Below are 12023 nucleotides of genomic sequence, written 5' to 3' on the forward strand. Positions count from 1 at the left end.
GGAGGTAGGGACTATATAGCAGTAAGTCTTTCAGATCGACCTTCTCGCCACACTGGTCAGTGTGTTATGGCTGGAACAGAGCGAAAACAGTGATAATCTGGCTGGTATGCAGAGGGGAAGTCCAGGAAAAAGAAATGAGAAATGGTCAGATCAGGCCATCTCGTGCGCCTCAGATTCAAGTGTAGTGATTTTAATGGTAAGCAAAATGTGCTCTGTTCCTCTATCTAGAATGATCCCAGGCTTCATGGATTATGTAAGAGGGGAATTAGCTATGTATGCCTTACTGTGAGAAACATGTACTTTTCATAGTGACCAGTCTGGATCCGTACAAATCTGCATGTTAATCTGTGCTGAGGGAGGATAATCTGCAAAATCAGGATGATGTTGGTGCATGTTTATTAATGCTGTTTCCTTCTTTTATGTTAGATAACTCTTCTATTCTGAAGATCTCTTTGAAACACAATAATAAAGCTTTGGCAATGGCGCTGACTGCAGAGAAGGAGAAGTCTCGGAGGCTAGAGACTGAGCGAATGTATCTGCAGAAAGAAGTAAAGATGGTCCATTTCCACAATGCTGTACTTCGTCAAAACCTGTGCATTGTGGTATGAAATTATAATTTTTTTGATCTGAAGTGTTCATCCACAGAGTGGTATTCTGTTGACTTAAGAAAACCTGTTTTGAAGAGGAAAGTATATGTACTACGCAAACGCATGAAGGATTTAATGGCAGTGAGTACTCCTCTAATCTGGCATGCTTTTCTGGAAATATTTTTCCAGTGAGTTCAGCATTCTGCCAAATGTTTGATCCTATGTCCTGGTCGGCTTGAGAGCCTTTTTATTTTGAGACATTTAGTCTGCAGTAGGGTATTGACTATGCCATATCTCATCTGATCTTTTTCATTTTTATTAAATTGTGTCAAAAATGGTGTAGCACAGCTAGCCTTTAGTAAGAGGTTGGGTGAACTCTGTTGCTTGGACCATGCGTTATCATTATCAGATTTGCAAGACCACTCCCTTGTACTGTGCAACTTATTATGTGGCTATCTCTGGTATGTGGCAATTACTCCTGGTTATCCCTTGTTACTATCCTCCAGGTGAGCAATCTATACAGTGGTTGCTTGGTCACCGATTGGCATAGTGAATTAGATTTAAATCAAATTGATAATGTTATAATTTTTTTTTTTTTTTTTTTTATCCAGTCAAATAATCAAACTACTTTTCTCCTTCCTACTGAACAATGTATGTTGGGTATTCTTTATTCATATTTGAAATCTTGCCTGTGGAACAAGATGTAAAACCTACAGAATCTCTTGCAACTTTATGACCACATGGCCTGTAACAATGAATGCGTACACTACACCATGATTTATTTTGACAACTTTTCAGATTGCCTATTTCATTTACCCTTTTATTTTCTGATATCACTGTAAAGCGAAAGGCGACTTAATCCAATCTACCTGGCTATAAAACATACCATCTCTGGCTAGGGCACCACCAGAAGCCACATCACCAGAAAGGAAACTGCAAGCAAGATCAGGGGTGGAGGGTTAGGGGAGGGCGAGAAAACCCAGGAAATTAGCATTTATTAGCAAGTTTGTTACTTTCCTGTTTTTATGAAAAGAAAATCCCCAAACACACCTTAGTTTTTTGAACTAAAAGAACATTGTGAGCATTGCTACTGAAAACATGACCTAGTCTAATGTAAAAATCATATGAATGTTGGAGTTTAGTTAAAATATAAATGTAAACTAAAATACATTTTTAACAGGGGGCCAAGTCAACCTGTTTATAAATTGAGCGATCTGGAAAAGAACCTATTTTCGAATGGATTGTGTCCTCCCACGCATTCCTCATCTATGATATTCGCATCTCAGCAGCTTCGCTGCTTCAGAATTTTCCTTTTTCTTGGAAGAGGGAGCTGTGCACAAGGTTGTGGCGCCTGTCCCTTGACGGCCTCCGTAGCATGACGACGTCACCAACAGTATAAATAGCTCGTGCCCGTTGGCTTCAGTTCTGATAGCTTCGCAATCACGTTAACGGCGCACTTTGTATTTTCCTCAGGAAAATGTCATCATCTTCAACCCCCACTTCCACGCCTAAGACCGGGTTTAAAAAGTGTATCGACTGCCGTTCAAAAATGTCTTTCACAGACACTCACCGTTTCTGCCTTTTGGTGTTTAGGTTCGGATCATCGAACTGGCGACTGTGGCTCTTGTCAATTGACGACGGAGAAAGCTCTTCGTGAACGAAAAGGTAAATTGGTGGTGGGGCGCAAAGCTTCGAAGGCCTCTTCGAAGGCCTCTTCAAAGAAGCATAGGAAGTCGGTGAGTGGAAAGACTCGGATCACATAAGCACTCGATGAGGTCTCGTTAAAGGAGTAGATCGAGACGTTCTTAATCTTCTTCCAAGAAGGGGAAGAGGAGACCTAGATCTCCCTCTTCGTCGGATACCTCTACCGAGATTGTACTATGTCAGACTAGGTCGGATTCCCCTAGAAAACGGGAAGAATTTAAAGTGCACATGATGAAGGTCTTTGAGAATGCGGACTGACCCCCTCAAACCTCAGAAGAGCCATACCCTGGTCGCTCCTTTGGACGACACAGGAAGGTCAAACTATTTCGGCTAAGACCAGTAGCAAGGCGGAAACTCTACATTCCCAACGTTAAAACGTCAAAGGTTCTTCGAGAGTCGAGTGACTCTCTGACACCGGCTAAGAAGCATGAACCGTTAAAGCATTCAAGTTCGTCGACGCTGTCGGAGCCGATTGCTTCGCAGCCAAAGGAGACATTGACTCTGTTACCGAAGAAGTCCTCTTCCTTCGATTCCCTCGAGCCAAATTCAAGAGCAAGAAAAAGGTAAACACATTTACCGAAATCAGACTTTAAGTCTGTCCTTTATTTTTGGAGGAAAGTGCCTCAGAGGAAGATATTTTTCCATTGGGAATTAAATTTGGTACTGGAGATGTACCAGAGGAATTGATTGACCCAGAGATCTTTATGACACTCTTCACTCTGCCAGTGGCCTTGATACGTCACCAGAGTTAGATTTTGCAAAACCTGATCCTGCAGAACATGCAGATTCCGAGGACAGGAACCTGATGAACCGGGTGGCTGACTATATGGGCTGGGGTAGATCTTCACCAACCTTCGAATAGGATATGACCGACATCCTGGACCAGGGCCCCCAAAAAGACCCAGTTCTCCCTTTTCATAGGGCTCTTCAGGGAACAGTGGTTGCAAACTGGGAGGCTCCTGAACCTGGGTCAGCAGTCAATAAGAATTTTCCCATAAAGTATAGACCATCAAGCTGTGACCCTGATTATCTTAGTAAGCACCCTACGCTTGAGAGTATAGTGGTCCAGGCAGCAACTTCCACAAGACAGTCAGCCTATCCATCTATCCCCCCAGATAGAGATGATCGAAAAAAGTGGACGCTTGGGTTTGCAAGGTGTTTACCTTGGGCAGTATGGCCCTTAAGTCCGCTAATGTTACCTGTACCCTGGCCAGGTTCACCCATACCCTGTGAGATTGTGTTGCGGCGGCGGAACAGATTCCAGAAGGCGAAGAAAGGGAAGGCTTTCTGAATAGTGTTCGAGATGGCAAGGAGGCAATGGGGGAGTGTCTCCAGTCAGGATTGGATACTGCCGACAGCATCAGCAGATCCATGACTGCAAGCACAGTACTGCGCATATTTGCGTGGTTGATGAAGTCTGGTTTTGCACCGGACGTGCAGGCCAGGCTACTCAACATGCCTTTTGACGGTTCGAGGCTGTTCAGCAGTAAAGCTAGTGAGAGTTTAGAGAAACTGCAGACCTCCAAAGCGTCGGCTAAATCCCTTAGCGCCTTTATGCAACATCCTCAAAAACCTTATTCGGGCTCCGCTTCCTGGAGAGGTGGTTCTTTTCGATACTACTCCCCCTTTGGTAGAGGTAGAGCACAAGGCATACAGAAGGGCCAAAGAAAGTAAGCTCATGGTGGAAGAGGTGCGAAATCAGCCTCGGCAGTGGCACTCCTGCAGCCGCCTCCAAGTCACTCCGAGACCTTGTCACACAAGACCCCGGTGGGAGGCAGAATCTCTCAGCATCTGAACGAATGGCGGGGCATTGCTTCAGATGCTTGGGCACTGGAAACAGTAGCTCAAGGTTACTGCCTTCCCTTCCTAAAAAGGCCTCGGGACCATCCACTGGGAACCGACTCTGTCAAAATTCCAGATCCGCTCCTTGTGCAGGAAATTTTAACCCTGCTAGAGAAAGGTGCAATAGAACATATACCTGTAGCGGAGAGGAACAAGGGTTGGTATTCCCCTTACTTTCTCATCCCCAAGAAGGACGGAGGACTGAGACCCATCTTGGACTTAAACTTGAACAAGTTCCTCAGTAAGGACACGCTCTCAAGATGGGTTACCCTTTCTCAGATCCTTCAGGCTCTCCAACTCCAAGACTGGTTGGTATTATTGGACCTTCAGGATGCTTACTTTCATGTGCCAATCCATCTCAAGCACAGAAAGTACCTGATTGGCAATTCTCATTTTCAATTTTGAGTTCTGCCATTTGGGCTGACCTCCGCCTGAGGGTTTTCAACAAGCAGATGGCGGTTGTGCAGTCTTAGGAGAGGGGGGGGATTCATGTCTACCCCTACATGGGTGATTGGTTGATCAGGGCTTGTTCCCCCGAACAAGCTCAGGAACATCTATTGTTCACCTGCCTCTCCCTCAATTACAAGAAGTCTCATATGATACCATTCCAAAGACTCCAATTTATCGGAGCAGTCCTGTATACCTCTTCAGGCAAAGCCTCGCCTCCCGAGGTGAGAGCTCATCACATTCTGCAGATGGTAACAGTTCCAGAATGCCCAGCATCTTCCAGCATTTGACTGAGGTTGCTCGGTCTCATGGCATCCTGCATTTTCCTGGTGCCAGAGGCCCGATTGCGGATGAGATCCCTTCAATGGGCCCTCAGAACTCCGTGGTCCCAATTCTCGGGGAATATGTCGGATCTTCTGCAAGTTCCAAGCACAGTTGCTCAGGACTCTCTATGGTGGGCTTGCAACAACCATATCCCCCAAGGAGGATCTTTTTTGCGATCATGGCCGGAGATGACTAGTAATGGATGCTTCACTCATGGGGTGGGGAGCCCACACCAACGATGTGACAATCGGCGGTCGTTGGTCTCCATCAGAGTCCAAACTACACATCATCCTTTTGGAGCTGAGGGCAATCGGATTAGCGCTGATGGCCTTTCTACCATCTGTACGGGGAAGAATGTCCTGATAATGACGGACATCACAGTGGCCATGTACTACCTCAACAAGAGAGGAGGTGTAAGGTCACTACCACTGTGTAGAGCTGCAATGCAGCTCTGGTTCTGGGCAATACAAGAAGGAATCTCTGTCAGCAGTTCACCTAGCCGGAGAGCAGAACACGACGGTGGATGCTGTGAGCAGGTAGAGCACAGTATCCCACGAGTGGGAGCTAAAGTCCTTCAAGAGATCTTCCGCACCCCCCCCCCCTCTCTCAAGTGGATCTGTTCGCGACCGGTGGCAACTGGAAGTGCGAACGGTACTGCTCAAGGGAATTTCCTCCGAGAGGAGCTCTAGGAGAAGCGTTTGTGTTGGACTGGGAGTTTCCACTTCTGTACGAGTTTCCTCAAGTCCCTGTGATTCCTCACGAAATCAGGAGGTTGAGAAACTTTGGGAAACGCATGATCCTAATTGCACCGAATTGGGCCAGGGGGACGTGGTAACTGGACCTTCTGGACATATCCATCTGCCCTCCAATACGTCTTCCACAAAGAGTGGATCTTCTCTTGCAAGAGGAGGGTCGGGTTCTCCATCCGGAGGTCAGGACACTCGACCTTAACGCATGGTTTCTGAGAGGTTAAGATGGGATTGGCACCTCCCGGATGACGTAATGGAGGTTTTGCTTTCAGCCAGAAGGCCAGCAACTAAATCCTTGTACCAGTGTCGGAATACATTTGGTAACTGGTGCAAGGATAAGAATGTGGACCCTTTTCAATGTGGCACTCCTATAGTGCTTTCTTTTCTGTTACATTTGGCCAATCTGGGGCTCCAGGTTGGAACAATAAAGGGATACCTGGCTGTGCTTTCCATTTTTAAGCGCTCCTCGGAAGAGGTTTCCTATTTCAAGATTCCATTGGTTAGCCAATTTTTAAAGGGGCTCACCAACGTGTAGCCTCCAGTACCATTTCATGTCCCTGTTTGGGATTTTAATCTTGTGTTGAAATTCCTAACTTGTATACCATTTTAGCCTTTACATTTCTGTCCTTTTAAGGCTTTTAACACTTATAACTGCCCTTCTTGTAGCTTTAACATCAGCCCACAGGGTTAGTGAGTTAAACGCTCTCATGCAAACCTCTGTATACTACCTTTCACAAGGACAAGGTAGTGCTTGGAGTTAAACCTTCTTTCTTGACGAAAGTGGTTGCTGACTTTCACTTGTCATGAAAACTAACACTCCCAAACTTCTACCCTCCTCCTCGTTTGGGCAAATAAGAGGAGAGGTTACAGAGACTGGACCCAAAAAAGGGCTCTAAGCTTTAAGAATATCAAAATTGCGCCACAATGACCAACTTTTCATGGGTTATAACGGTCATAAACTGGGATTAGCGGTGACAAACTATATCCCGCTGGATTACTTTGGCTATTGTGTAGTCTTGCATGTTAGCCGGGGAAAGACCCGCCGGAAGGACTGTGTGCCCATTCCACGAGGGGTATGGCAACTTCTGCGGCTCTTCAGAGGGGAGTCCCTGTAGTTGATATCTGTTCTGCTGCAACCTGGGCATCAATACATACTTTTGTTAAGCATTACTGCTTAGACGCCTCTTCTTCCCATGAAGAATTGTTTGCAAAAGCTGTACTTCATTCTATCCATAATAAAACTAAATGGTACTCCACCTCCTAAATGATCACTGCTATGGGAGTCCATCATAGATGAGGAATACGTGGGAGGACACAATCCATTCGAACAAGTTACTTACCAACTGGTAACGTTCTTTCGACTGCATGTTCTCCCATTTATTCCTCATCTCCCCTCCCATCCTACCCCACTGTACAAATTACATAATTTACACTTTGCGGTTCACGAAGAGCTTACAGTCTAGGGCACGACTGAATGATTAGTTGATTATACGAAAAAACAGAACTGAAGCCAACGGGCGCGGCACAAGCCATTTATACTGCTGGTTACGCTGACGCACTTCGGAGACCTTCGAGGGACATGGACGCCATGACCTCGTGCAATCTGCTGAGGGGAAACAAAATAAATTCTGAAGCAGCGAAGCTGACGAGATACGAATATCATAGATGAGTAATATGTGGGAAGAACATCCAGTTGGTAAGTAACTTGTTCTTTGATATAATTTAGGTCTGAATCAATTTCTCAGTTTGAAAAGAATTGGGTTAAAAGTATTAAAGTTAATGCTGTTCAGTGAGATTATCACTTCAACAGTTTTTCTGAATTCTAGTGCTTAAGTGACTTCCAATAGTTCACTGCTGTGACTTTCTTGAAAACGTCCGCAGCAAACATAATGTCTGCAATTGTTCCCATTAGGTTAGATTTTCATTTATATATCAAATAACATTCACATGCGAGACCCCCAGCACTTTCTGCTAGAATTGTGGATTCTTTTTCTATTTTCCTGAGTGAGTGGGAACCTCTTTTCCCCCGTTCACCCTTTAACTCTTTTATGGGTGTCATTTTTCTGACTCTGCATACTTTATATTTTCCTATATCTTCTTGAGCATCGACATTTTATTCTTGCAACACACAAACTTTCTGTTACAGTACTTTTTCTCTTGGGTTCCTTGGAGAACTACTGTTCCCAACGGTAGAATACTTTTTTATCCTTTCTACAATCCCCATTGTGAGATCAGCACACCTCACCTTATGTTAAGTGCTGGAGGGTTGCACTGTATCCCATTTCTTGGTGCAACATTTCTGTTAGTGACAAGCTTACAATATACTCATACGTCCCGTCCCCTTTCCTCCATCCTGGTGGGCGTCCCCCAACATGGGAATGGTACCGGAACCTTTGGCAGCGGGAAATTGAACTTCCCCTTTAAATTTAGTGTAGCGCGCAGGGGGTGGGAGCACACAGGGAGCGCATCCTCTGGGGTGGGAACGCTCCGTCGAGGCCCTGCCCTCTGGCACCTCACCTTGGTCCCTTTTTCCGCACGGGCGGTGTCTGACCTAGCAGCCAGTGCAGCCTCTTTTTAGTTTTCCACTTGCTCTCCGTTTTAGTTTTTTCAATCTTTTTTTACTTCCCTGGCGCATTTCGGCCACAGGAGGATTCATGAGATGTGCCTCATGCGACTGCTGGTTCGCGGCCGGGACCCCATTGCACTCTTGTCTCGAGTGTTTGGGGCCCAACCACCACTGGGATGCATGTTCGTCTTGCAGCGCTCTCGGTCACAGGGCATTGAAGAATTGGTTGTCGTGGTGGAGGGAGATCTTCCACACTCCTACGGCCCACCTTAAGGGCTTAGTCTCCAGGACCTCTCATCAAGACAAGGTAGCCCCCTCTGTGACAACTCCTTCCCCAGGGTTCCAACAGATAGGGGTTCCTCGGATTCAGGTTCTGGCAGACCTGATGCCTCTAAGGGTACCGGCTCCCAAGCTGAAGGGCATGGGTGCTCTTCTGGGCACTCCAGGGACAGACCCGAGGCCGTCCTGGCTACCAGCTCCCAAGCTGAGGGGCTCAAGGGCCCTACCGGGCTGTCCTCTTCAACCCCAAGGGGGAGGGTAAGGGATCGTCGAGTGCCACCTCCAAGAGTCTGTCCTCGGCACGGCTACCAGCACAGGTGCAGAGGGCGTCCAGCCTACTGGCGCTCTTTCCGAGGTAATGAGTCGGGGTGTTACGACTACCGGCTGGCTGGCTGGCCAAGGTCTCAGCACCTTTCCGAGTAATCTCTGAGGTTGACGCTTCTGCTTTGAGTGCAATACCCAAGCTGTGTCCTCCCATGTCTGAGCCCTCTTGTGGCTCAGGGCCTTGGCACCCTCTCACCCAGGGCATGCCGCAAGGGACATGTGACGGAGCCTGTCAGGCCAGTGGCTATCTTGGATCCAACTCCGGACCCACCCGTCCTTTCACCCGTCGAATGGGCTTTGCAAGATGATCGGGGAGGGGGGTTTTGGAAGGAGGGGAGTGTCATGATCTCTGCTTCCAAAAGGTCAGGGTTTTCCCAACTCCCTTGGAAGCAGATCCATAACCCAGGTTCCGAGTGCCAACCAGTCCCAATTGGGACCTTTTGGACCCAGTCCTGGCGCCAGTGGCACCAGGCTCATAAACATGCCCAATCCCAGCGCTGGAAGCGCCGGGCTCAATGCTTGGGTGGACTTACCTGCAGCAGACCATGCTGCTTACTTGCCTGCCAGTTGAGCCTCTGATCCTCTTCTGTTTGGAACTAGTTTTCCTGTTGGGTGGGGCAGGAGCCACTCCCTAGATTCAGAACACTGGAACTCTTCTGGAAAGCAGGAACTCTTTTCTTACCTAGGCGTGGCTGTGGAAGGAGACACCTAAGCACTACAGGAGGCTATTTAAACCACACCCGATGGATGAATCTTGCTTTGCGTTATTCTGCATCCTCTGCAGCAGAACGCTCATCGTGTCTTCTGCATCTGATCCTGGGCCTAAGGAAAAAGGCTTACCATCCTGAATCCAGTCTTCAGCAACACCTATAAAGACAAGAAAGAACAGGTTAGCATTACGGTCTTCAGTGACAGCTCTTTACTTACCTGGTCCATCGGCTGTCACCAACGCCTCGCGCTGCATTCCAGCATCTGAAAGACAAAGGCTTACCTACTCTTCGTGCGCTCCGGAGGTCTTCACACTGCATCCCGCATCTGAAAGACAAAACAAGGTGCGTTTAAAGACATTGGGGAACTTTAATACTCACGTGCCATTACTCCTTTCCACATCTAACCCAGTGGGTATTCCGGCACCCTGCAGCCGCTCCGAACTTATACCTGCAAAATAAAAAGACAGTTAGAGCGCATCGTGAAGCAGGCAACAAGCGCTTACTTACGTGCTTCCAGGCGCTTCTATTCATCACACGGGCTCCATCTTCAACTCACTTCAGCCCGTCATCCGCCATCGCCGGAACCCTGCAAAACAAGAAACATCATTACTAAAGACTTTAAAGACATTAGAATTACTTGAAACTTACCGTTCGTGCAGTAAACAACGGACAGCAGTCCTCTGAAGTCAAGAGGCCTGCTCCCCTTATCCAGTGAAGAAACTGGTTACAGCACCCTGCCCCGAGGCAGATAGAGAGCACAGCGTTCACTTACCTAAGGTGAGAGCGTTAACCTTGGGGTTCTACAGGAGAAGAGAAAGGGAAGAAGAGAGAGACATTCAATAGCCCAGTTCCTTAATCCCATATTTTCTATCTGCAGACATCTTACCCTTCGTGTCAGATATACCGTGCACAGAGGTCCAGCCCAAAGAGCCAGCCGTGTGTTACACATCACCTGTGAAGATACAGTATACGCCCAGTCAAGACCGGCGCCTCTACGGGAATCAGGTGAGCGTTACAGAACGCAAAGCCTACCACAAAACTCCCGTCCAGGCGCTATGGAAACCTCAGATACTGACCAGCTAGCCCAGTTACTTAGGGAACTAAGGGCAGACATGCATGCAGCCCGTCAGGAAACGAACGCTTTAAGAAGGGAACTGATTATTTCCAAGGAGCGAACAGATGATCTCGCTAGACAATTGCTACAGTCACAAGCCGGACAGACCCCGTTACCCGCATCTGGGGGAAATCTTCCTTCTACATCCTCTATGAATCCAGTGCAGATCAACCTACCTGGGAATGTACCTCTGGCTCCGCCCGAACGATTTTCTGGTGACCCAAAGAGGTTTGCAGTATTCATCAATCAGTGCCGGTTGCATTTCTTATGCCGGCCAGCAGCCTTTCCAACTGATCAAGCTAAAGTAGCTTTCGTGCTTTCGTACCTTAGTGGCAATGCGGCAGACTGGTCGATCCCTCTAGTAAATCAAGATGATCCGGCCCTCCATGATTTTCAAGCTTTTCAGCACAGTATGAAAAAACTGTTCGCAAGACATTCACAGGGGCAGGCCTTGGACAATGAGCTTCTTTCGTTGCGACAAGGTAATCAAGACCTTTTGGCTTATATTGCGTCTTTCAACAGACTGATAGTGGAAACTCAATGGCCTGAGGACAAAAGGATTACGCTGTTTTATAGAGGTCTACGTGGAGAGCTCAAAGATGTGTTAGCCCAAGTAGTGAATCCCCCACAAGATTGTTCGGACTATATAGACTTAGTCGTTCAAATAGATCACAGACTGCAGAACAGGAAGGCCGATCGTTCCAAGTTTGATGCTCGAGTATTTTCCAAACCGCCAAATCCTTCCAAAGGAGTAGACTCCGGGGAACCCATGCAAATAGGGGGTCTGAAAGGTCCTCTAACACAAAAGGAGCGGGAAAGGAGAAAACAGTTGCAATTATGCCTCTATTGCGGAAACTCAGGGCACTTTCTTCGAGACTGTCCGGTGAAACCTGCCAAGAAGGCAGTAGGAGCTGCAGTTACCAAAGTTACAAACTCTGAGCAGGGAAACGACCTCGCCCGACAAGAATAGAGGTCCTCTTGCCGAGCGTGAAAACCAGTTCCGTGACCTCGCATTTCGTGATACCTATGGTCCTCATTATCCCTGATAATCCGGATCGATTACATGCAATTGAAGCTTACGTCGACAGTGGTGCCATCGGCAATTATGTGGATCATGAAATGGTTTTGAGGATGAATCTAACTCTTTGTCCCAAGGCTGTAAAGGACGTCATTACTACGGTGGATGGTACGGAGATAGCCTCCGGGCCAGTAACGCATACCACTCAAGAGGTGACGCTAGTAAGTCAAGATGGACACCATGAGAAGATCGTGTTCGATGTGATCAAGGCCCCTCCGTTTCAGATTATTCTAGGAATACCTTGGTTAGAGAAACACAATCCTCTGATCGATTGGCGAGCAAGAACGGTCCAGTTTCCA

General features: G+C 47.3%; 1 protein-coding gene across 4 annotated transcripts in view; it reads left to right on the forward strand.

The window, feature by feature from the left end:
• The window catches only part of SGO2 (shugoshin 2), a 437789-nt gene that overhangs the window by 175668 nt on the left and 250098 nt on the right, over positions 1–12023 (forward strand). For all 4 annotated transcript variants that reach the window (XM_069615600.1, XM_069615598.1, XM_069615601.1 and 1 more), the window contains exon 3: positions 427–602. In XM_069615600.1, coding sequence (XP_069471701.1) covers positions 427–602 — 176 coding nt within the window. The remainder of the gene's footprint in view (positions 1–426; positions 603–12023) is intronic.

The sequence above is a fragment of the Ambystoma mexicanum genome, chromosome 9 (genome assembly GCF_040938575.1).
Source record: "Ambystoma mexicanum isolate Mex_15411 chromosome 9, UKY_AmexF1_1, whole genome shotgun sequence".
Lineage (NCBI taxonomy): Eukaryota > Metazoa > Chordata > Amphibia > Caudata > Ambystomatidae > Ambystoma > Ambystoma mexicanum.